The sequence below is a fragment of the Girardinichthys multiradiatus genome, chromosome 5 (genome assembly GCF_021462225.1).
Source record: "Girardinichthys multiradiatus isolate DD_20200921_A chromosome 5, DD_fGirMul_XY1, whole genome shotgun sequence".
Classification (NCBI taxonomy): Eukaryota; Metazoa; Chordata; class Actinopteri; order Cyprinodontiformes; family Goodeidae; genus Girardinichthys; species Girardinichthys multiradiatus.
This window is the reverse complement of record NC_061798.1, coordinates 52,108,966-52,134,674: the sequence shown is the minus strand read 5'-3', so window position 1 is coordinate 52,134,674 and position 25,709 is coordinate 52,108,966. Positions and strand designations below refer to the sequence as shown.

Here is a 25,709-nt window from a genome sequence, read left to right as displayed (position 1 = left end):
TTGGATGGATGCTGCAACTGAGACCTGTGGTTTGTTTGCTCAAAAAAATAAAAATAAAGGGAACACTCAAATAACGTCCTAGATCCAAACAAATGAAATATTCTCATTGAATACTTTGTTCTGTACAAAGTTGAATGTGTTGACAACAAAATCACACAAAAATCATCAATATTTTTTGGCAGAAGGACCACCTTAGTCTTAAAGAAGCATGAAAGCACATAGACAGGTCAAACTGAATTTTTCTAGATGAATTTGGTTTTATTTCTTGTTTTTTGTTTGATAAATTATAAACTAAAAAGTTATTTATTCATTAATGTGTTTTGCATAGTTTGTGCATGGAGTAGCTGTGTGCTTGGTTGTGTGTGGGGTCATAGCCACCACTACATGCCATAACCACACCAAAGAGGGATTTAATGTTTCAGAGGTCCTGTACCGGTTTGTACTGCATGACCCATTTCTTTGGAGGACCATGTGGCCCTCCAAAGAAATGCCACCCCACATCATTACTGACCCACTGCCAAACCAGTCATGCTGAAGGATGTTGCAGGCAGCAGATCTCTCTCCACGGTGTCTCCAGACTCTGTCACGTCTGTCACATGTGCTCAGTGTGAACCTGCTTTCATCTGTGAAGACCACAGGGCACCATTGGTGAATTTACCAATCCTGTTGTTCTCTGGTAAATGCCAAGCGTCCTGCACGGTGTTGGGCTGTGAGCACAACCCCCATTTGTGGACGCCGGGCCCTCATACCATCCTCATGGAGTCGGTTTCTAACCGTTTGTGCAGACACATGCACATTTGTGGTCTGCTGGAGGTCATTTTGCAGGACTCTGGCAGTGCTCCTCCTGTTCCTCCTTGCATAAAGGTGGAGGTAGCGGTCCTGCTGCTGGGTTGTTGTCCTCCTACGGCCTCCTCCACGTCTCCTGGTGTACTGGCCTGTCTCCTGGTAGCGCCTCCAGGTTCTGGACACTACGCTGACAGACACAGCAAACCTTCTTGCCACAGCTCGCATTGATCTGCCATCCTGGATGAGCTGCACTACCTGAGCCACTTGTGTGGGTTGTAGAGTCCGTCTCATGCTACCACGAGTGTGAAAGCACCACCAACATTCAAAAGTGACCAAAACATCAACCAGAAAGCATCGGTACTGAGAAGTGGTCTGTGGTCCCCACCTGCAGAACCACTCCTTTATTGAGTGTCTTGATAATCACCAAAGATTTCCTCCAGTTGTCTTTTTCATTTGAACAACAAGATGTGAAATTAATTGTTAATCAGTGTTGCTTCCTAAGTGGACAGTTTGATTTCACAGAAGTTTGATTTACTTGGAGTTATATTATGTTGTTTAGGAGCAGGCGGTCTTATCACTGAGCTAAAATAATTAAAACAGAACTCAGAAATATCTCTCTCAAGCAGTCCCCATGGGGGGGAACTTTTATTCTTCAAAAATCACACAGAATCATCTTCATCAAAAATTCCAGAAGACTCCCTCCCTTCAGTCTTTACAGGGCGGTTTTTATACAGATACAAAGCATTGGTGTGTATTGAGGTCCTCTTGACCAATTGAAATCATCATACTCATTTACGTAAACCTTCTTGGCACCTACAACATTACTTCTCTCTACTTTTCCGGGAATACACTCCAGCCAGACATCTGGAAAACAAGTTGACGTACATGACAGTTTACAATAATTTCATCACTTATCTAGATGCTGAATTCCAATGACATCGTGACCTGGGTGCAGTCATGAGATTTCCTGGCTGAACTGCACTAACAAGCTCATTAGTCTTTCCTCTCGCCAAGAACGTTTCCCTAATGTAATCTGTTTCCAGACAGGCCTGTTTCCTTAAGGACAGAACAAAGAATTCACAGAATTCATCTTATAATGGTAAACAATATAATAACACTTTTAATCTATTCAAACACAGCTTTATGCCCCCACAGTTGTTTAAGTGTTCCCATTATATTTTTGAGCAGTGTATACATAGATAGATATCTATATATAGTGTCCTTCACAATAACATAATAACAATATTAATATTATTAATAATAAAACAAATTTGTAAAGGGGGTGAACAAAAGGTGCATTCAGTGTTGTAATATAAATATATATATATTTATATGTGTGTATTTATAGGTGTGTATTTTCTTATACATATATTATTATTATAGTATTATATATAATTTATTATAATCAACTAATATAAAAATAAATGTAATATAATTATAATAATTTCTTAAAACATGATTATGTCTGGTCCCTCCTTTGTCCTTCACTTCCTTCCTCCATTCCTCCACACTCTTCCCTCCAAAAGTGGCACAGTAGGACACACCGCCGATCCTGGTGTTTCCCGTGTCCAGTCTTTTGGGCTGGTTGCCCTTTCTACAGAGATACTGCTGCTGCTGCAGCTGCTGCTTCCTCTTCTGCTTGGGAAGAACCACCCCCTCAGCTGCAGCAGCCTCCGCCGCTTTCCTCCTCCTGTATGTCGTGGTCCTGGGCACAACTGGAGGACGAGGCAGCTGAGCAGAGGAGGTGGAGGGAAGGATGGAGACCTGTGCCTGATCTGGGCAAAGAGGAGGCTGTGGAATGGGCCGGGCTGCTGCTCCTCTGGGAGGTTGTAGCAGAAGGTCTGTCCTTGCCCCACCCGAACCAAGGACAGCTCCTTTGCAGGAAGCAGGGGTTGTTTTGGAACAGCTGGAGCGGGGACGATGCTGACCCCTTGCTCCAGCACAGACCTCTCCCACTGCTTCTGCCGACGGTTAAACCTGCAGACACGAAGACATCAGACCCTTAAACTCTGAGCACATGTTCAGCAGGTGAAAAGACTCCATGTCAGTAACACAGCTCTCACCACTGGGAAAAGGTTCGCTGGTTCAGCTCAAAGAGCTGGATGGTGGTCTGAGCCATCAGCCTCGGGCTTTCCAGCACCGTCTCCGGCACGGACACGTAGTCCGCGTGGATGAGGGAACACCGGGTCCTCATGATCCCCCTGACACGCGTGGCAGCGGGATGAAGGCGACACAGCTGGCTGCAAATGGCCTCCACCAGGCGGCTGGTGTCTGGCCAGTTTGCCGGGCCCGAGTTCACTCCAAGTATGCAGCTGCAACACGTGAAAAGAAAAGGCAGGGTGTGTAAAAAATAAAGAAAAAAAAAAAGATGTTGTACAGCCGGGTCGCTCTGTTGCCCAGAGTGCTTGACCTCAGCTGTGCAACCACTTTCTGGTCACTGGACAGCCTGAAGAAGGGAGAAACATCACCAAGTCAGAATATAAATAAGTCCAGTTGCATTAGATTTGTTTGGGATTACTAAGTTCCAAAAAAACACGGTTGTTAAGGTCGAGTCTTACTTGTACGTGAGTACAGCAGGAAACAGGCAGCTATAGGTGAGGGGCAGCTGCCCGATGATGCCTTGTGACCACCCTCCGACCTTCTTCTTGCACCGACAGCATTCTAGGTACTCCGTGGCCTTGAGGTACCAGCCGTCGATGTCAAGGACCCTCCGGATGGTCCTGTACAGCCCAGCCTTGGTCATGGCTCCCTTCTGGGGTCCCACACCCTGAGCCTCTCTGGAGGCTTTCAGGATGAGGGTCCCATTAGGAGCCCGTCTGAAGGTTGGATGTTCAGACTAAAAACATTGGATTAGGATAATAAGAAAATAACGAGAGAACTGGAAAAATGGTTGCATCAAACAAATAACAATTGTAAAAACTCTTCTGGAAATATAATGAAGTTTAACTCTCAGCCCTTTTCACCAAGTGCTTCCACAGATTAGAAGTATTCCCACCGCTGGTCTTGCATTTCACGTCACAAATATTGCATCGCATTTGGAAAAGTGAAGCCATACTTTCGAGCTCTTTCGATCAGCCATGCTTTGTTGACGGTACCAGCGGCCACTGACGTCATTACGCTCTTCTGCGTACAATGCTGCGTTCATGTCCGGCATGGAAAATCGCTCAGTCTTCCACTCCCTCAGTGTCACAATAACACGATTAGGTACCGAAACATGGTACCGTTTGGTTTTACGTGAATCGGCTTTCGGTAGTACAGACGGAATTTGGTCGGTACCTATAAAAGTACAGAATTCGGTACCCATCCCTATCTTTGATTGAATTTGCGATTGTGACCATGTTTTGGCGCTGCGTTTTAGGCATCTATATGGAGCAGAAGGTTGCCTACATGTGCCAGGGCAGTTTTGTTGGGTGAGTTTGCTCTTTGCGACGATCAGATTGATTTATTTTGCCTCACAGAAACCTGGCTGCAGCAAGAGGATTATGTTACTATAAATGAGGCAACTCCTACTAATTATTTAAATTTTCACATTCCTCGAAATACTGGGCTTGGAGGAGGAGTAGCAACCATCTTTCAGTCTGATTTATTGATTAGTCCCAGAGCAATCAATAGCTACAACTCTTTTGAATATTTAATCCTTAGTTTTCCTCATCCAAATTGCAAAGCACTAAAACCACTTCTGTTTGTTGTTTTGTACCATCCACCAGGCCCTTACTCTCAATTTTTAGATCAGTTTTCAGACCTTTTATCTGATTTAGTGTTAAATACAGATAAAGTTATTATAGTGGGGGATTTTAACATTCATGTAGACGCTGAAAGTGATAGCCTAAATATAGCCTTTAATGCTATCTTAGACTCAATTGGCTTTGCTCAAAACATTAACAAACCTACCCACCTTTGTCTTCATTCTCTGGACCTTGTGCTGACATATGGCATTGAGTGTAAAGACATAACAATATTTTCTCATAACTCTGTCCTGTCTGACCATTTATTAATAACCTTTGAGTTTAATTTAACCGAGTACTCCACACCTGAAAGAAAATTTCATTATAGTAGATCATTATCAGGCGATGCTGTAACAACCTTTAAAGAATCTGTTCTACTTTTAATTTCCTCATTATCACTAAAAAAGCACAGTGGAGGGCAATAACTTTGTTTCTGCCCCTTCACAAATTGATTCTTTTGTTCATAGTGTTTCTTTATTATTGCGTGATGCATTAGACAATGCAGCCCCCTTGAAAAAGAAGGTAATTATTCATAGGAGGCTCCCTGGTTTAATTCAGAGCTGCATACTTTAAAGCACAATGTTAGAAAATTGGAGAGAAAATGGCGCTCTACACACCTAGAGGATTCCTACTTAATCTGGAAAAATAGCCTACTGTTGTATAAAAAGACACTTCACCAAGCTAGAACAGCTTATTTCTCATCATTAAAACCTTGGTGTTAACTTTGACTAGGACATGTCATTTAAATCCCATATCAAACAGGTTTCTAGGATTTCTTTCTTTAATCTCCAGAACATTGCCAAAATTAGAAATATCCTGTCCAGGAGTGACGCTGAAAAACTAGTCCATGCATTTGTTACTTCAAGGCTGGACTATTGTAATTCTTTACTATCAGGATGTCCACAAAATGCAGTTAAAAGCCTTCAGCTGATTCAAAATGCTGCAGCAAGAGTTCTGATGAAAATTAAAAAGAGAGATCATATTTCTCCTATTTTAGCTTCCCTTCATTGGCTCCCTGTTAAATCCAGAATAGAATTTAAAATTCTCCTCCTCACATATAAAGCCCTTAATGATCTAGCTCCATCATACATCAGAGATCTGATTGGTCCATATGTTCCTAACAGAGCACTCAGTAGTGCGGAGTACCCGGCCTTCTTGGCATCCCTGTCGGGGGTGCTGGATAGTGCCCCTCCGGGGAACTCCATTATTCTGCTGGGGGACTTCCACGCCACACCTGGAGAGGCATGATCGAGAGGAATGGCCTCCCCGATCTGAATTCGAGTGGTGTTTTGTTATTGGACTTCTGTGCTAGTCACGGATTGTCCATAATGAACTCCATGTTCAAACATAAGGGTGTCCATCAATGCACTTGGCACCAGGACACCCTAGGCAGGAGGTCAATGATCGACTTTGTTGTCGTATCATCAGACCCAGGAGGAGAAAGCCGGACAGACTTGGCAGGCCCAAGCGCATAGTGAGGGTCTGCTGGGAATGTCTGGCGGAGCCCTCGGCCAGGGATGTATTCAACTCCCACCTCTGGGAGAGCTTTGACCAGATCCCGGGGGATGTTGGAGACATAGAGTCCGAGTGGACCATGTTCTCCGCATCTATTGACGATGATGCTGCCCGTAGCTGCGATCGTAAGGTCTGCGGTGCCTGTCGCGGCAGCAATCCCAGAACCCGGCAGTGGACACCAGCAGTAAGGGATGCTGTCAAGCTGAAGAAGGAGTTCTATCGGCTGTGGTTGACTTGTGGGACTCCTGAGGCGGCTGACGGGTACCGTGAGGCCAAGCGTGTCGTGGCTCAGGCTGTGGCAGAGGCAAAAACTCGGGCCTGGGAGGAGTTCGGTGCGGCCATGGAGAAGGACTACCGGTTGGCCTCGAAGCGATTCTGGCAAACCGTCCGGCGCCTCAAGAGGGGGAAGCAATGCTTCACCAACACTGTTTACAGTAGGGCTGGGAGGCTGCTGATCTCGACTGAGGACATTATTGGGCGGTGGAAGGAGTATTTCGAGGATCTCCTCAATCCTGCCATCACGCATTCCGTGGTGGAAACAGAGGCTGGGGACTCGGGGTTGAACTCTTTCATCACCCAGGCTGAAGTCACCGAGGTGGTTAAAAAGCTCTGCGGTGGCAAGGCTTCGGGGGTGGATGAGATCCGCCCTGAGTACCTCAAATCTCTGGATGTTGTGGGGCTGTCATGGTTGACACGCCTCTTCAACATTGCGTGGCGGTCGGGGACAGTGCCTCTGGACTGGCAGACCGGGGTGGTGGTCCCCCTTTATATGAAGGGTGACCGGTGGGTGTGTTCCAACTACAGGGGGATCACACTCCTCAGTCTCCCTGGTAAGGCCTACGCCAGGGTATTGGAGAGGAGAGTCCGGCCGATAGTCGAACCTCGGCTTCAGGAGGAGCAGTGTGGTTTTCGTCCAGGCCGTGGAACACTGGACCAGTTCTATACCCTCTACAGGGTACTTGAGGGTTCATGGGAGTTTGCCCAACCGGTCCACATGTGTTTTGTGGACCTGGAGAACGCATTTGACTGTGTCCCTCGTGATGCCCTTTGGGCGGTGCTCCAGGAGTATGGAATCGGGGGCCCTTTACTAGGGGCCATCCGGTCCCTGTACGAGCGGAGCAGGAGTTTGGTCCGCATTGCCGGCACTAAGTCGGACCTGTTCCCAGTGCATGTTGGACTCCTGCAAGGCTGCCCTTTGTCACCAGTCCTGTTCATAACTTTCATGGACAGGATTTCTAGACGCAGCCAAGGGCCGGAGGGGGTCTGGTTTGGGGACCAATGGATTTCGTCTCTTCTTTTTGCGGATGACGTGGTCCTGCTGGCCTCCTCTAGCCAAGACCTACAGCATGCACTGGGGCCGAGTGTGAGGACCAGCTCCTCCAAGTCAGAGGCCATGATACTCGACCGGAAAAAAAGGGTGGCTTGTCCTCTTCAGGTTGGAGGGGAATTCCTGCCTCAAGTGGAGGAGTTCAAGTATCTCTGGGTCTTGTTCACGAGTGAGGGAAGAATGGAGCGGGAGATCGACAGACGGATCGGTGCAGCTGCCACAGTAATGGGGGCGCTGTGCCGGTCCGTTGTGGTGAAGAGAGAGCTGAGCCGAAAAGCGAAGCTCTCAATTTACCGGTCGGTCTACGTTCCTACCCTCACCTATGGCCATGAACTTTGGGTCATGACCAAAAGAACGAGATCACGGATACAAGCGACTGAAATGAGCTTCCTCCGTAGGGTGGCCGGGCACTCCCTTAGAGATAGGGTGAGGAGCTCGGCCATCCGGGAGGGGCTCGGAGTAGAGCTGCTGCTCCTCCACATCGAGAGGAGCCAGTTGAGGTGCCTCGGGCATCTATACCGGATGCCTCCTGGACGCCTTCCTCGGGAGGTGTTCCAGGCACGTCCCACCGGGAGGAGGCCCAGGGGACGGCCCAGGACACGCTGGAGGGACTATGTCTCTCGACTGGCCTGGGAACGCCTTGGGCTCCCCCTGGAGGAGCTGGAGGAGGTGTCTGGAGAGAGGGACGTCTGGGCGTCTCTGCTGAGTCTGCTGCCCTCGCGACCCGGTCCCGGATAAGCGGAAGACGACGAGTATGAGTCAACTGCGCCCACCTAGAATATTTCAATGGGCTATATCCCCCTTATAGCTCCTGCACCAAATGTTGTGTGCTTCCTCGTGGACGACTGTTCAACACGTTGGTATGGTCAACTGATGACATCCCTTTTGAGCCGCCCACTGACACCCACTCACGATACCGCCTAGTGGCAACGTGCGGAATGGAGCGGTGGGTTTATGTAACTGTATATTTTTTAATTCAAGTAAAACAATTGAGATTTTTTTTTTTTTCATCTGGCTGACTATATGATAATAGCGTAATCAGTCTTCTAAAATTGCATCTCTGACCAACAATTACACTGTGAAAAGCATTCCTTTATCCTGGATATTCCTGATTTCTGGCTGAAGAGCCTCTGCCAGTGACCTCGGGGGTCTGGTTTAGCGACCCCCTTCTCTCGAATTTTCTCAAGAGTGAACTGCTTTTATATGTTTGTGTAAATTGCTGGTGTTCCACAATGACTTTCCTGCACACATCCCATGTGGCAGTGTCCTCAGCTGCGTGAATAACGTCCACACAGTGCTTCTCTTTCTCTCCGCCATCATGAGCTGCTCTCAATGACTCTCAGGCAGAACAGGGAAGGGGAGAGGGGTGCTGCTTGCAGAGTGATTTGGAGTGAAGCTGCGCTCGCGTGAACTCTGTGAGGAAATCTACTCGACATATAGAAGAGAAACTGCAACAAAAGTATCAATCTCATCATATTTAGATCGATACGCTCACCCCTGCTGCACATGTTCTACAAAGGAAAGGAGACCAGATCATGAAATTTCTTCTTCCTTTTAAGTTTTTTTATAGGTTGAAACATATTTTCTGAAAGGTTTACAAGCTTTAATGTTTGTCTTTGTTAAGCTGTAGTATACACATGAAATGGTCACACGGTTCTTCAAAACTACATCTTTTTTTGGTTTTAAATAGATAATATTAGTTATGCAAAATATTTAGTCTCACTTAACGCTGCAAAATGAGGAACGCTTCACGAATTTGCGTGTCATCCTTGCGCTTACCTTAGACCCAGAGCTACCTGAAGTGTGCAAACCAATTGAAAACACATTTTGAAGAGCAAGTTGTATGCACCCATTATAAATGAATTGTGTGTAATAGGATGTATTGTTTTGTGTGGAAATTGCATATATTACCAGAAAAGCCAAGAGTAAGCGCATTAGCACTAGCTCATGAAGGACATGTAGGAATAGTGGGGACAAAACAACATCTCAGAACACAAGTATGGTGGCGTGGCCAGTACTCAAAACTGGACACAGTACTGGTAGAACTAAACAAAGTGGACAAGTTTACAAAACCATTCAGTGCAACACCACACAACGTTGTGAGTATATCTGGACACGTGAAGAAAGATGAAGCACAAACAAGAACACCTAACACAAGAAGACAGAGGAAGGTGAAACAAACCAACCAGAAGCTGACACTCAAGCACCACAAGAGGGCGCTCAAGGACTAGTAATGTTGACCAGGTAAAGGAGGGTGAAAAAGACACCTCAGAGACTCAGTGATAATGTGTCTGAGATTAATAAAATGTTTGTGGTTATATGAAGCAGAATGTCTGCAGTCAGTCTGGTTCAAAGATAGTTTTTTCTCCATCTGATGTACCCTTTCAGATACATTTTCTCAATTAATGGTTTCTTTATTTTCATGAATATTTACATTGTAGATTCTCACCAAAGGCAACAAAACTGTGAATGAACACACATGGTAATAATGTAGTAAATAAAAAGTGTGAAATAACTCTAAACATTTTTATATTTGAGATTCTTCCAAATATCCTCCCTTTGCTCTGATTACTGCTTTGCTCTCTTGTTATTCTCTCCATGATCTTCATGAGGTGGTCACCTGAAATGGTTTTCCAAAGAGTCTTGAAAGATCTTCCCAGAGGTTCACTGAGAGAAGGTCAAAGGTTAATATTTCAGTCATCACAGCAAAGGGCGGCTACTTTAAGGAAGCTAAAATAAAAAACATATTCGAAAGTTATTTTACAATTTTCTGTTTGCTTCATAATTCCATATGTGTTCATTCACTGTTTTGTTTCCTTCAGTGAGAATCTACGTACAATTTAAACAGTCATAAACATAAAGAAAACAATAAATGAGGAAGAGGTTCTAAAACTTTTGACTGGCAGTGTACCCGTCCCGTACTTCTGGCCTCTAGTTATACTCTTTTTATATTTTATTTTTATATATTTTTTCTCTCTCTTCAACTTCTTCTTCACCTCCCTTTTTCCTCCCCACCTGCTTCATTCTTCCTCTGCTTCTCCTGCTCCTCTCCTCTTCCTTTTACCTTTTCAACCTCTCTCTTCTCAACCTATTTCTCTTTTCTTTTACTTCTTGCCTTTTTAATTCTCCCCCTCTCTTTCCAGTCTTTTCTGATGAAGGTCACCCTCATCCTTCCTTATCCCATGACTGTCCTCCTCATCTTCTTCCTGCTCCTCCTCCTTCTTCTTCCTTTTCCAGTTCCTATTGTCTCTCTTGCTCCCCTCTGACCTTCTGACCTTCTGCTGTACAGCCTCCTCTTCTGCAGTCTTTTCCGGTGGATGTCCCGTGAGGTTAGACCCCCTCTCTGCTCTGTCAGCCACTGTCGGTGGCCTCACAGAACAAATGGCCCTTATACTTGCTGTGGCTCATCTCCCTTGTCAGCCTTCTCTGGCACTTGGTGCAGATGCTCGGTTTTCTTTTCAAGGCAGGTACGCCCGCATCCATGACCTCTTGTTCCACCGTCCTCCTCCACCTAGTGACCCTCGATTCATTAATTCAATTCAATTCAATTCAGTTTTATTTATATAGCTCCAATTCACAACACATTTCGTCTCAAGGTTCTTTACAACAGTCAGGTTCATACATTCCTATTAATCGTAATCATTGAACAGTTCAGTCAGATTCAGTTATTTATTCAAATTGGATAAAAAGTTTTTCTGTCTAAGGAAACCCAGCAGATTGCATCTATTAAGAGTCCAGAAGAGTGGCTGGCCTCCCTTTCAGTTGTATATAGCTTAATTTTTTCAATACTTTCTATGTTAAATAATGCATATTTAGTTGTTATTCTCAGTGCAATCATATGTCACATGTTTAGTCACATTAAACTGTTTCTAGATTAATCAAAAACTGAATTTTGCATCCAGCTGAAGTTCAGAACGGTTGTGTCTTTTACTGTTGTGGCTTTTTTGAAATGCTGTTTTTTGAACATGCTCAGACTAAGTTGAGTCAATTCTGACTGATTTAGCTTTTGCTGAGTTTTTAAATGAATGAACTCGTCTGACCTCAACAGACATGTTTTCTCTGCTTTATTACGGGGACATAAACAGAACCTTTTGATGTAAAGACATGTAACAACGCAAGAATGGTCCCTGTGACATCAAAGAGGTCAGAGGTCAGGTGGAAAGTTTTGGCTACGGCAGCAGGCCTAGTTCTCACATCAAAAGCTTGGCTTTGGAGGTACTCATCTTACTCACATTTTCAGTGGCTGGAAGTGGGCAGGACATTTACAGTACTGACCGTTTCTTGACTTTAAAAAAAAGCATTTTGATACCATAAATCATGAAATACTAATAATAAAAACTAGAAAGATATGGGATGGGGGGAATGTGTTACATTGGGTCAAAAGCTATTTCAGAGATAAAACAATTTGTGGAGCTTGGAGATATTGGCACTAAATGTCTGGAGATTGCTTGTGGTGTACCTCAAGGGTCGGCCCTCAGGTTTTCATTATGTCATAAATGACGTGCGCGATTTGTGAAAATACGAAAATTGCATTACGATGAGACAAATATGTTATTTGTTAGAGATGACATGAACGGCTGTAAACAAAGAAATGAACAAGCTAAAAGTGTGACTCAATGAAAACAGGCTGTGCTAAAATCTGACTGGAATAAAAATAATGTTCTTCGGAAACCGGAACCCGCTGGCCCATTAGCAATACAGGGAAATGGTAGGAGCGCAGTGGCCTCCAGGGGGCGCCACTTAAAACCGGGGGGAAAAAAATCACCTTCAATAAACTAGCTATTACTATTAACTGCTAAAATGGAACATCTAACATGATTCGTGTGTAAAGCAACGCCCAATTAATGTCACTACCGATGACAATACCAAAGAACCGCGACCCCCGTCGCCTCCTCCAGCGGCTCGGTAATTGCCCGCTCTCTGCGGAGGGAGGAGGAGCGTATTTATGGATGTGACCCACGGATTTTTATCCAACACGTCCAAACAACCTAAACCGTCCGGAGCACAGGGAGGAGCAGCAGCACAGAAGAACAAGAACAACAACGGGACAAAGAAGCAAAGTGAAGGTAGAGTAATGAAATCAAACGTCAGCTAATTAGCTATGGTTCCTGTTAGGCCGTTAGGCGCCTTCTGAGTGATTAGCCTCGCCTCGTCATGCTAATCGGTGAATATGCAGTTTTCTGTTCGTTTAACTTTTAACAGTCAGCCCCAAAATGCTTTTCACTCCTCTATTTATTCAATTCAGTTTTATTTATTCAGAACTCATGTCGTCTCAACAAAGGGTCTGAAATGGTGCGGGGCTGTTGGGGCCGGTTAGACCGAACTACTGAGTGTTAGAGTTTGGGGTCTCACAGGTAACAGAAATGGAGGGTCTGTTTGGACCTCAACCATAACTGAGCCGGTTCAGGCTAAACCTGACTCCCCCTTATTCCAACCAACAGGGAGGGAGGAAGGCAGAGGTCAAAATAATTGGAGAGTGTTGTTTCCTGTTGCATTGTGTGAAAGGTGGGTAACTTTGAAATGGGCTGAGTCAATTCAGTTGAATCATATAGATTTCAAGTCAGGTTCATACATTCCAATTAATCCTAACTATCAAACAGATTCAGTTATTTATTCAAATTGGATAAAAAGTTTTTCTATCTAAGGAAACCCAGCAGATTACATCCAGTCAGTGACTTGCAGCATTCACTCCTCCTGGATGAGCATGTAGAGACAGTGGACAGTCACTGGTGTTGACTTTGCAGCAATCCCTCATACTGAGCATGCATGTAGCGACAGTGGAGAGGAAAAACTCCCTTTTAACAGGAAGAAACCTCCAGCAGAACCAGAACCAGGCTCAGTGTGAGCGGCCATCTGCCACGACCGACTGGAGGTTTGAGAGAACAGAGCAGAGACACAAAGAGAACAAAGAAGCACTGATCCAGGAGTACTTTCTATGGGAAGGAAAAGTAAATGTTAATGGATGTAGCTCCTTTAGTCGTTTCATCTAGAAAGAAAGAACAGATAAACTCTGATCCAGTTTTCAAGGTTAGAGTCTGAAAGAGAGAACATAGAGTTAGTCACAGTAGAAGCTCAGTCAGTAGCCATGTCTAGGAGAGAGAAAGGGTTAAACACTGAAAGACAGGCGCCATGTGGATCACTGGTAGAGGGTGTCTCAGGTAGATACAGAGTCAGGCCAGGTGTAGCTTCTAGGAAGAGAAAAGAGTGAGAACATAAAGTTAAAAGCTGAAATAACAGCAAATAATGCAAAATTGGAGAGTAGTATGAGAATGTAGCTGAGAGAGTGAAAGTGGTCATTATGTCCTCCAGCAGCCTAAGCCTGAATTTAGAAGCAAAACATTTAATGTCATCCAAGTTTTTTTTGTCTTCAAGACATGCTTGTAGTCTATCTAACTGGTATTTATCAGATGTATAACCCTGGTTGTTTATTGTGTTACGGTTCAAAATGTCTAAAGGAAATTCATTGATTTAGACTTTACATCAGTTTTATAGTACACAGTAATATTATCATTATTAGGCCCGAGCAGGAAGCCGGCAAGAGCCTATTGTAATCGTAGTGTTTGCTATTATTTATTATTATTCCGTTGTCTCTTTGCGGGGCAATTTGGGGACTTTGCCAAGCCCCTAGATGCACACGATTTTACCCAAAATTGTCCCCTGCGTGAAATATTTGTTCGTTAATGTCGTCGTCGGTGGGGGTGGCCAATCCTCTTAGCCACGCCCCCAGATGTGAGCTAGGCCGAACCGTAAGTCGTAGAGATCTGAAATTTGGCACACCGGTAGAGCTCCTCAAACCAAGAAAAAAAGTCTCTTGGGGGTATGCCCTAAAACGCACAGGAAGTCGGCCATTTTGGATCAAAGGCTAATTTTTGGCCGTTTTGAAGTTTGACGTCACGCCATGGCCATATGTTTGGCTCTAAGTTCCACATAGATCATCTGATCTTGACCAAATTCAATGTGATTGATCCTAGTCCAGTCCCCATGATGACATATGTGACCTAATTCTTCCACAGCGCCCCCTAGAAAATAAAAAACAACAATCAGCCCCATGCCATCCTTAGACCGAGGATTGTGAACAAACTGAGATTTTTTAATGTTAGAAAGGAGATTTTAACTCTGGTTTGGTTTATAAATCATTAAATCCATCCTCACTTTCAACATTTTATCGTGGTACAACTTCCTCACAGTCAAACATAAAACCAAACCGTCCCGCATCATCAATCGGGCCAGGAAAAAAACAGGAAGACCACCCTGATCACAAAGGACCTGTCTCACGCCCTCCACCACTCACTCCAGCTGCTCCCATCAGGCAGAAGGTGGAAGGTTCCTCTGGCCTGGAAACTCTTCTACAAGGAATTATTCCCTCAGTTTGCAATGTCCACTTTAAACTCCTTTAAATAATCAACTATTTCTGCTGCAAATAGTGGTGGAATTGAAGGCCGCCGTGGGACGCAAGAGGAAGCTGTCTGAAAGGGATGTTCAGGTGCTAACCTGGATTGTATCCAAAAAACATAAAACCACGGCTGCCCAAATCACGGCAGAATTAAATGTGCACCTCAACTCTCCTGTTTCCACCAGAACTGTCCGTCAGGAGCTCCACAGGGTCAATATACACGGCCGGGCTGCTATAGCCAAACCTTTGGTCACTCATGCCAATGCCAAACGTCGGTTTCAATGGTGCAAGGAGCACAAATCTTGGGCTGTGGACAATGTGAAACATGTATTGTTCTCTGATGAGTTCACCTTTACTGTTTTCTCCACATCCAGGAGAGTTACGGTGTGGAGAAGCCCCAAAGAAGCGTACCACCCAGACTGTTGCATGCCCAGAGTGAAGCATGGGGGTGGATCAGTGATGGTTTGGGCTGCCATATCATGGCATTCCCTTGGCCCAATACTTGTGCTAGATGAGCGCATCACTGCCAAGGACTACCGAACCATTCTTGAGGACCATGTGCATCCAATGGTTCAAACATTGTATCCTGAAGGTGGTGCCGTGTATCAGGATGACAATGCACCAATACACACAGCAAGACTGGTGAAAGATTGGTTTGATGAACATGAAAGTTAAGTTGAACATCTCCCATGGCCTGCACAGTCACCAGATCTAAATATTATTCAGCCACTTTGGGGTGTTTTGGAGGAGCGAGTCAGGAAACGTTTTCCTCCACCAGTATCACATAGTGACCTGGTCACTATCCTGCAAGAAGAATGACTTAAAATCCCTCTGACCACTGTGCAGGACTTGTATATGTCATTCCCAAGATGAATTGACGCTGTATTGGCTGCAAAAGGAGGTCTTACACCATACTAATAAATTATTGTGGTCTAAAACCAGGTGTTTCAGTTTTATTGTCCAACCCCTGTATATATATATATATAAATGTATATTACTACACTGAATGCACCTTTTGTTCACAAATTTGTTTTATTATTAATAATATTAATATTGTTATCATTACTACATAGCTCTCCAAGTTGATTGAATAAATGTTTTATTTTGACTGAAAAGCTCTTCTGCCTTCTTTCTCCCTGACTACTTCTGTGGAAGCACTAACATATATGTTTACTGCATGCATTTTTCTGTAAAACAGTAAACATACATGCATCACAAGAATGAACAGAAGAAATCAGCAGTTTAAGACCAAAAAGAAGTACGTCTGTCGATGAACAGACATATATATATATACTGCTCAAAAAAATAAAGGAAACACTCAAATAACACATCCTAGATCTGAATGAATGAAATATTCTCATTGAATACTTTGTTCTGTACAAAGTTGAATGTGCTGACAACAAAATCACACAAAAATCATCAATGGAAATCAAATTTATTAACCAATGGAGGCCTGGATTTGGAGTCACACACAAAAGTAAAGTGTAAAAATACACTAGAGGCTGATCCAACTTTGATGTAATGTCCTTAAAACAAGTCAAAATGAGGCTCAGTATTGTGTGTGACCTCCACGTGTCTCTATGACCTCCCTACAACGCCTGGACATGCTCCTGATGAGACGGTGGATGGTCTCCTGAATGATCTCCTCCCTGACCTGAACTAAAGCATCCAACTCCTGGACCGTCTGTGGTGCAACGTGACGTTGGTGGATGGAGCGAGACATGATGTTCCAGATGTGCTCAATCAGATTCAGGTCTGGAGAACTGGCGGGCCAGTTCATAGCTTCAATGTCTTCATCTTGCAGGAACTGCTGACACACTCCAGCCACATGAGGTCTAGCATTGTCCTGCATTAGGAGGAAGCCTTTTCTAAGATGTGTGATGATGAAAAATAGATTAATGTTTTCCACATCGGTTACCTGTGTATGCAGCGGGCTTGGTGAAATCCTCAACCATCTGATGTCCAAGCACCCTTTGGCTCTTCTGGTTGAGGGCGTGTTTGAGGTGGCCACTGTAGGAATGCAGAGACGTCCTTGTTTCAGCTGCATCCGCAGGCGCCGCTGCACGATCCTCGTTCCACCTCACCACTCCGTCCACAAGGAACGCCTGAAAGTATCTGGCACTAGCAGATGTCCCTGAGGAAACACATTTAGCAATGAAATATTGGATTTAGCTTCATATGATGAAAACACAGACAAACACACAAATGAGCGCGTAATAGTGAGCTTTTGATGTTTTTTGGACAGAGAGCCGCCTTTACCTGGGATGAAGCGGTCCAGGTGGAGGTGGAACGACTCCAGAGAGGTGGATCCCCTCGCACAGCGATAGACCGGGAGGCTGATGCCGCCTTTCGTCAGCGTCCCAGTCTGCGTGAACAGCTGCACGCCTGGCGGGTCCTGGATGCAGCTGAGGTGACGTCTCTGCGTGTCCCAGATGTTCCTGGATGCGGAGATCATCCAGCAACGGGATGTTCAGGGTATTCCGGCCTGCCGGTCCTCTGAAGGTGTCCAGGAGGTTCTGGATGAGGAGCGCAGTGTTCTCCGCCCCACGTGTCCTGCGCCGACAGTGGAGCCTCCACTCCTCCTTGGAGATCCTCCAGACCACCTCAGCATCGCTCAGGTCGACCATCCCGTGCTTCCTCCCCAGATCGGACCGCTTGGCCTCGGTGAGATGCCGGGTATCTCCGGAGTCCACTTCGAAGATGCAGCGAGACAGCTGCTTCATGAAAGTGGGGTAGAGCTCGTGGCTTTCGCTTGTGACACCGCAAGCGAAACGTCGCATCAGGTGCCAAATGTCAAGACGAACCACGAGGTTCCCCCACTCCTACGACACAGACATCAGAGTGAGTTAGATGAAGATGTCAGCCAGATGAAAACCTAAAATCATCTCAGTTCTTACATGAAACAGGGCAGCTGTCTTCGACACGCCGTCTCGGCTGCAGCAGTCGCGGTCCACATACACGAGGACCGGGGGAGGAACCTCGGCGACTCGATACCGCCCCGTCAATCCGGCCGCCATGGCGTCCAGGCCCTCGGAGCCCTCCGAGCAGGTGAGGACGCTCATGAGGACCTGGCCGTGCTCGTTACCCACGTTGGTAACCCGGGCGGCCGTGTCAGAGGCGGCACCGGCGAGCTTCTTCGTCACCTGAACAGAGCCGTGTTTGTGTGAGCGAGAGAGAGAGAGAAATACCACCACTTATAAGCACCTTGCAGTCGACTGACAGAATTTCAGACCTTCGTGGTGGAATCCATCTTTAAAATGGATCCGAAGGTGGACGTGATCCTGGCCTTGTACTCCTCCAGCCGCGTCACCACGTCGTAGCCGTACACCGTCAGCAACAATACTGGTGACTGTACAGGTGGCATGGGCGGAGGTGGCGCAGACTGCTTGGAGACAGAGCACGAGGACAGGAACTGCTCGCATACGTCGAGGTAGTGGATGGATCTCCTCATCCAGGACTCCGTGTGGTGCTCCCGCAGTGTGTTGTACAGCCGGGTCGCTCTGTTGCCCAGAGTGCTTGACCTCAGCTGTGCAACCACTTTCTGGTCACTGGACAGCCTGCAGAAGGGAGAAACATCACCAAGTCAGAATATAAATAAGTCCAGTTGGTTGCATTAGATTTGTTTGGGATTACTAAGTTCCAAAAAAACACGGTTGTTAAGGTCGAGTCTTACTTGTACGTGAGTACAGCAGGAAACAGGCAGCTATAGGTGAGGGGCAGCTGCCCGATGATACCCTGTGACCACCCTCCGACCTTCTTCTTGCACCGACAGCATTCTAGGTACTCCGTGGCCATGAGGTACCAGCCGTCGATGTCCAGGACCCTCCGGATGGTCCTGTACAGCCCAGCCTTGGTCATGGACCCGGTGCACGAAGGCTGGGGGCAAGTCAGCTGTAGACGCCAGATCCTGTGAGGCATCCACAGGAACAGCCGACAAGCGAAGAAAGGATCGGGGGAAGCGGGAGGCTGGTTGTAGACCGGCCGTGGCTGGGGGGGGTACCACCACAGGTTGAGGTCGTCGTTGAGACGAGGCCTCCCCGTGCGGTCCCTGCCAAACAGCGTCTGGCCGATCCACTCCTGCTGATCCGGGCTGAGAGCTGCCCGCCAGGACTCGGGCAGCATCTGCAGAAATTAAGATGACACTTTCAACATCGCATTGAGTCCCTTACAGTTACCTGCTGGAAGATTGACTCTCGACTCTAAACTTACCTCAGCACCGTCGGCAGGTGGCGGAGGATCCTGTCTGAACAGGGCGTGTGGAGTCTCCCTGTCCAGCTGTGGCCTCCAGCAGCTCCTCATCGGTGGGGTCACCCAGCTGGACAGAGACACCAGCGTCTCTCGGAGGCAGAGAGGTGGTGGAGGAGGTGGCGGAGGCAGGACATGCCTGTGCACCTGAGGCTGAAGCACAAAAGACATGTTTCAGTACCATAACAAAGTGTTATCTGCAGCTCAAACACCCAAACATCTCATGAAGAAGAGATGCAGCCAAAAAAAAAGAAGAAGAAGAAGAAGCAGGCTGAGGGCTAGTGATGATTAATGGTTAAAAAGAATTGGATGAGGGAAGGACTCTGGTGGTTGACTACAAGACAAAGAAACAGGTGCTGTTTATCTACAGGTGATGTCGTGAGGAACTGACAGGTGAGCAGCTCCAGCACCGTTAGTGATGAGTGATTTACAGCCCGTTGACACAAGCAAAGTATTTACTGGACTTACTGTTTCACCTCTGGTTCATCTGACTTTGTGAAGATTTGTGAAATAAAATTGGAGAAAACAGTCAGCATCAGTTGTAACATTTTTTTGTCAACACTTTGTCCAAAGAGAAACGACATGCTTGTTACGTACTCTTCTCCGTGTCAGCAGTTGCCCTGACCTGCTCCTCATCGCTGGGTTCTACGGGAGTCTTTGAGGAGAGAGCTGGTCCAGAGGTTCTGCTGGAGGCTGTAAATGAAATCGTAAAAACAACTAAATGACATCATTGAAAAGAACAATGTGGCAATTCTTCAGAATTTCATCACACCTGCTGCTGGAATTGCAGGTTTAGTTGAGGAGCTCAGCTTCTTCAAGGCGGCCTGCATCTCCACCCCAGACAGAGAACGCCGTGTGGAAACGAAGGCTGCAAAACTGAAGTGAGACAGCTGGTTGTTTCTCTCAAGCTAAACTTTCATTCTGGAGATAACACAGATAAACTTGATCACATTTAGACCTTTAAATCTCTTAATTTAGAAGATGACACATACTGTGATGCAGTCCTGGAAACAGGCCTCGGCGCTGAGACAGACGCTCCCCCTGAGGAGGTAAAAGAGGTGGCGGTGCTGGTGGTGGTGGTGGTTGCGGCGGAAGCAGCAGCAGCCGTGGCACCGGTCCTCTGTCTGTCTCTGCGCCGAACGTATCCCACGGCTTTCTCCATCTGGGAACCTGGAGCAGGCGAAGTCCTCCGCAGGTAGTTGACAAATCTGTGCAGATGAGACAGAATGTCAGCTGACTCTGACATCACAGCCGACCCACAACATCCACAGGTGCCAACGTTATATCCTACCGGATCTTCTTGGGGTCCACAGACTCATAGAGGCTCTGAAGGGTCTCATATTTGAAGTCACCAAAGCCAACAAGAGCCTGTCCCTCCTGGCCAGGCTGTAGAGACCTGGCATGCGCCTCCTCAAATGCCCGGTGGAACCTGACTGCCTCCAGAAAGTCAGGGTAGGCTGAGGAGTAACGCAGGAGGGCGTCCTATAAGGATGCAAGATAGCATTAGGCCTTAAAAATGATTAGAATAAAATAATAAGAAGAGATGAAATGCTACCTTGTTGGCCATGAGCGGAGACTGAGACCCCGTCCTCTCACGCTCCTTCTGGTGGGAGGTGACCAGATTCACGTCGTTCTCCAGCAGCCAGAGGAAGGTTCTCCCCAGGCCGTGAGGCTATAGGGGATGGATCAGGGGGATGCAGGTCCAGCATGCTGGCTCCCGACTCAGTCAGCTGAAAAAGTATGTGCTGAGGAGGGACAGGGCCCAACAACCTGCTGCATCCTCTGCTGCTTTCACCCGCAGCCCGGCAGCGTGCTCCAGCAGGGCCGACAGCAAGGCCAGCTGCACCACGAAGGCTGCTGCACCTTCTCCTCAGCGCCAGTCCTCCACTCCAAGGAAGAAGCGAGCCATGGTTCTTTACAGTAAGCTCACTGCTGACAGGGGTGGGATCAGCATTTATTCCGAAGGGGGCTGTACTGACCCCATCGCTTGTAATCTGCTCCTCAGGTTCCTCGGAAGAAGATGAGGAGCTGATGGTGGAAGCTGCTTCTGCTGTAGAGCAGGAGCTGTCTGCTTTGGGTGAGTCATGCAGCAGGTCTATTTTTCCAACACATTTCATCACAATGTGTATGATAGTGACCGTGCTGGACTCTGCGCCCGTTGCAGCAACTTCATCAGCAACTCCTACTCCTCTCCTCACACCATCTCCCTCTGCTGATAAACCCAGCGCTCCTGCAGCCCAGGTTGGTTTCAAAAGACTTTTTGAAGCAAGAAGTTGTTTTTTTCTTATTTGCAGCAGTTCACTTGTTATGGCCCCTGGCCTTTTGAGGCTGTGCAGGCTCCTTTTCTTTTTTTTTTGTTGTTATGCAGATTCAGCTGTGGGGGCACACCTTCCTGATTGGCTGCCTGGAGACTGCTGGAAGGCAGCCGCGCCATTGGACCAGCAGAGAATTGCAAGCCAATCAGATGCTAATGAGGCCCACCTGCAACATTCTCCCAGTGGGGCAGCTTGTAGGAAGAGGTTTTGTTCAGCTGTCCCCCACCTTTGGTGTTTTCAACTGCTTTGGGCAGTTTTGGAAAATTTCTTGTCCTGTTTGTTCTGCTAAAAGGGTTTTGACTTTGTTGTAGTTTGCCTCGCAAGCTAGAAGCTCATGGTTGGGAGGCTTGGTACCTCCCTTTTTGTGAATGTTCTTTTCTTTTTGGGTTCCTTGAACTTAATATTCCTCAGGCTGTTAGCCCTCTGTGTTTTTTTTTTTTTTGTGTTACCTGGGTAAAATTGTATTGTGGCTTTGTGAAACCCTGTTTTGTAATAAATCCTTTTACATTCCACTTGTTTCCTCTGGACACATCATTATGTTACCGCCCCTGAACCCCTAGACCTGTGTGGGCCGTTACATCACTGCATTCTACATGCTGTGTTCCAGGTTGTCCTGTTGGAGTCCTGGAAGAGCAGCCTTCCTCCTGAGGAACAGGAATGGCTGAGCAGAGCCCTGTTTGTCAAGGACCGGACAGGCAGGGCTGTCCTGTCTAAAGAGCTGCAGCTGTGGTACCACTCACCTGGCCCCCGCCTCATCTACAGCCAGCCTCCCTCCTCGCCTGATGCCTTCTTCCAGCGCCGGTTCTTCCTCTGGGCTCCGTACCGGATGTGGCAGTACAGCCTCAAGTGTCCGAGCTGTGCCCACAAGCTGACGAGCTGTGGCCTGTATAAGACCGTGCGCAGAGTTCTGGACCTTGATGGCTGGTACTACATGGGCACGGAGTACCTGGAGTGCAGGTAAATATCCTGACATCCAAAGAATTTATAGGTGACAACAAAGCAGGACCCGAAACGCCTTCATGTCCACTTTGACAGGTACTGCACCAAGAAGGTGGCTGCCTGGTCCAGGAGTGTGAGGGAGCAGCTGGACTTCAGTCACCAAATGCTCTTCCCTGCTGAGCTGGCGTACAGGTACACCTGATCATCACACAGCTGCAGTTCTTAGAATCTGAGGTGATGAATAACTACGTTTAACAGCTTCTTCTGTTTGTGCTGCAGGCTGTCCTGTGACAAGAAGGTGCTTAGCCAGATGAAGGGGCGAACGCTCGGTAACAGCGCTAACCGGCTTCACTCCTTCCTGGTTGAAAACCACACAGAGGAGTGGATGACCAGGTGCCTGCTCTACTTGGAGACTTGTGGGAAGTTTCAAGTAGCAGGGATACATCTGGCTCCTACTGCTCATCCCCCCAGAATGCAGCCTGTACCCACTAGCCGCTGGCTGCTCTTCACCTATGCCAGAGAGACCTTCAGCCGGATGGAGGAGCTTCAGGCAAGCGTGACATCTGTCTTCGGCTCCATCCTGAAGATGGACTCCACAAAGAAGGTGAGTTTAATGCTCCCTTCATTCTCAGATTAAGCTAATGTCTACCTTTACTGATGGATGGAAGCCCCTTGTCCTCTGCAGGTCATCAAGAAGCTGGCTGGAGCGGATGCTGGGACAGCTCAGTGGATGAGCAGCGTGGGGAACGAGCTGGGGCAGGTTTTGATCTGTGTGGTGACGGCGGCGGAGGGATATGGGCTGCAGGACATGGCCAAGGGCCTGCATAAGCGCTACGAGCAGGCCCGCCGCAGCTCCCCTGAAGTCCTGTACGTGGGCCGGGACTGCTGCAGGGCGGACGGAAAGCCCTCGACCTCAGTGGTAAAGACTCCCATGGTCATCACGCTACCAACAAACCACTTACCTTGTTCCCCAGAGCTCCAGTGCCTCGTCCACACTCTCGGACCCCAATTGTTCACCCCCTCCCTGGCGGATCTCATTCACTTACCAGTAAGCAAATCAGCCTAACTTATAAAGATATTCTTACTTGGAAAATTCTCCCAACTTACCTGTCAACCTTCCCCTTACGGTTGGTGCGTTCTAGTCCCGGACCACTTCATCCGTTTCCTGTAGAACAATAAAGTCAATTAACTTTTCTACGGCCTCCTGAGTGTTTCTGCGTGTGGGTCAGGCATAATTCCTCCAGAGTACCCCCTACAGTCACTAAAAACAAAATAAATAAATCAGCCTCAAGCCACGCTTCAACCGAGGATTAAGAAATGTGTTAGACATATGTAACTTCTCAGGACCTACAAAAAGACTCTCTTGGAGCCAAGGTCCAAACCTCACAGGAAGTTGCCCGTTTTGTAACTTTTACACATGTTGTATCTGAGCAAATTCCTGTGTAACTGTATTTTCTAGTTCAAGTAAAACAATTGAGATTTTTTTTCAACTGGCTGAATATATAATAGCTTGGTCAGTCTGCTAAAATTGCATCTTTGGCCACCGATCACACTGTAAAAACCATTAGTTTATCCAGGAGATTACCTGGATTTTCCTGATTTCGGGCTGAAGAGCCTCTGCCAGTGACCTCGGGGGTCTGGTTTGGCGACCACCCCCTTCCTCAACTGCTTTTGCAGCTCTCGAGTTCTCTCGAAGATGAACTGCTTTTATATGTTTGTGTAAATTGCTGGTGTTCCACATTGGCCAATGACTTTCCTGCACACATCCCATGTGACAGTGTCGTTATCAGCTGGGTGAATAATGTCCACAGATCCGCCATCATGAGCTGCTCTCAATGACTCTGTGGCAGAATAGGGAAGGGGAGAGGGGTGCCTGAGAGCAGCAGAGCGGGACTGAGGGAGAGAGGGAGGAATGTTGTGTCTGGGTGAGCAGCAGAGAGAGAGAAGGGGAGGGAGGTGCTGCTTGCAGAGTGAGTTGGAGAGAAGCATACTGCCACCCCTGCTGCACATGTTCTACAAAGGAAAGGCGACCAGATCATGAAATCTCTTCTTCCTTTCAAGTTTTTTATAGGTTGAAACATATTTTCTGAAGTTTTTTTGTTTTTTAAGATGTAGTATACACATGAAATGGGCACACGGTTCTTCAAAAGTACAACTTGTTTTGGTTTTAAATAGATAATATTAGTTTTGCAAAATATTTAGTTGATATTAACATTGCAAAATGAGGAACGCTTCACGAATTTGCGTGTCATCCTTGCGCAGGGGCCATGCTAATCTTCTCTGTATCGTTCCAATTTTAGTATATGTCCTAGAGAACTAGGACAAAGAAGGAGTGTCTCACAATGGTATTTATAGGCCACACATCCACCTCCTTTTCCTTTATGGTTTTATTCTTACTAACACGAGAAGAACAGAATAGAAAATGTAGAAACATGAAGATCTGCAGCTGAAACAAACTGTTACCTCTTAACAATACATGTTTCTTTCAAATATTTACCCATTTTGTTCATATGTTTCCTTATCTGTTTTAAAGGCACAGACGCATGATGGGTAATGAGAGCAGACAGCATTACGTAAACTAGAACGTGATTGGTTAGCTGAAGACAAAAGAACCACAGAGCCAGAGGCGTTAAAGTCAAGTCACTCATAGACTCAACGGGCAAGAACAAAAGGCGGGCTCAATACTCCTCCCCCAACAGTGACACTAGAGATCTACTGGGAGAAGCAGAGCATTGCAAAGCCCATATTAAACCTGCAGCTCTCACCAGCGCCACATGTTTGCGGTAGAAGCATAGAAACTGGTGTTCGGATCTATTGATTTTAGATTCTTGCTGTTGTGTCCGTTTATTGTTTCCTTGTAATTAAATATTTCTGGTGAACAAAGTCCATTTTTTCTTATATATGTGGTATTTCTCCAGGAGTATAAGTGTTTGAACAAACAAAGTCAAGTCTTTCTCTTCCCCACTGTTTCCAAAACAAATAATCACATTCTCTTCTAAAGTTGGACCTTCTTCCAGTTTTAGTCCTAATACAGTGTTGCATCTCTGGCCAAAACATTCTACTACATGTATAGTAAAAATACAGATTACAGATAGTCTATTCTTCATTTTCAACAGCAATATTCAATATCAAAATATATTCTCTCAAAAGTGTTCTTTACAGGGTGAATGTGATGTATTATTCTATAGGATACCTCTTTCAATTTATTATTAAGACAAAATGGATCACTAATTAATCAAATTACCACATAGTGAAGTCTAATAAAACCTAGCTGATGACTGAGTTACCGACTGCATGAGATTCCTGATTAATTTATTTGAACATTTTTTCTTTTATATATCAATTTCACCAATAATTAAAGCTGCAAGCAGCATTGAGGGCCCTCGCACCTCAGCGCAACTCGGCCTGTGCAGCGACCGCGGGAGCCTGGCATCGCCGGCTGCACGCCACCAACGAGGCCGCCG

At 46.5% G+C, this 25,709-nt stretch overlaps 3 protein-coding genes and 1 non-coding gene across 7 annotated transcripts; 1 reads left to right on the top strand and 3 right to left on the bottom strand.

The window, feature by feature from the left end:
* Window positions 1-1,368: 1,368 nt before the first annotated feature.
* Window positions 1,369-24,570, bottom strand: LOC124869131. 2 transcript variants are annotated; one of them, XM_047366876.1, is made up of 5 exons: window positions 23,831-24,570; window positions 23,353-23,410; window positions 3,345-3,622; window positions 2,850-3,098; window positions 1,369-2,763 (listed from the first exon to the last, which is right to left on the bottom strand). In XM_047366876.1, the coding sequence occupies exons 3-5, from the start codon at window positions 3,527-3,529 to the stop codon at window positions 2,271-2,273; spliced, it is 927 nt and encodes a 308-aa protein (XP_047222832.1). In that variant the 5' UTR covers window positions 3,530-3,622; window positions 23,353-23,410; window positions 23,831-24,570; the 3' UTR covers window positions 1,369-2,270. The 2 variants fall into 2 exon arrangements, with proteins under 2 accessions (XP_047222832.1, XP_047222833.1); XM_047366877.1 differs by lacking the exon at window positions 23,831-24,570 and having other exon boundaries at window positions 23,353-23,819.
* Window positions 16,642-19,965, bottom strand: LOC124867741. Its single transcript, XM_047364321.1, has 8 exons — window positions 19,764-19,965; window positions 19,589-19,686; window positions 18,956-19,144; window positions 18,420-18,868; window positions 17,979-18,303; window positions 17,644-17,889; window positions 17,006-17,568; window positions 16,642-16,867 (listed from the first exon to the last, which is right to left on the bottom strand). Exons 2-8 carry the CDS (start codon window positions 19,625-19,627, stop codon window positions 16,642-16,644), a joined length of 2,037 nt encoding a protein of 678 aa, XP_047220277.1. The 5' UTR covers window positions 19,628-19,686; window positions 19,764-19,965.
* On the top strand, window positions 20,331-23,439 carry LOC124869130. Of its 3 annotated transcripts, none has more exons than XM_047366875.1 (8): window positions 20,331-20,911; window positions 20,997-21,068; window positions 21,156-21,232; window positions 21,360-21,500; window positions 21,914-22,263; window positions 22,342-22,437; window positions 22,525-22,849; window positions 22,931-23,439. In XM_047366875.1, the coding sequence occupies exons 1-8, from the start codon at window positions 20,686-20,688 to the stop codon at window positions 23,309-23,311; spliced, it is 1,668 nt and encodes a 555-aa protein (XP_047222831.1). In that variant the 5' UTR covers window positions 20,331-20,685; the 3' UTR covers window positions 23,312-23,439. The 3 variants fall into 3 exon arrangements, with proteins under 3 accessions (XP_047222831.1, XP_047222830.1, XP_047222829.1); XM_047366874.1 differs by having other exon boundaries at window positions 20,997-21,232; window positions 22,525-22,638; window positions 22,717-22,849; XM_047366873.1 differs by having other exon boundaries at window positions 20,997-21,232.
* Window positions 24,463-24,568, bottom strand: LOC124869232. Its single transcript, XR_007038533.1, has one exon. It is a non-coding gene; the product is annotated as a U6 spliceosomal RNA (small nuclear RNA).
* Window positions 24,571-25,709: the final 1,139 nt, after the last annotated feature.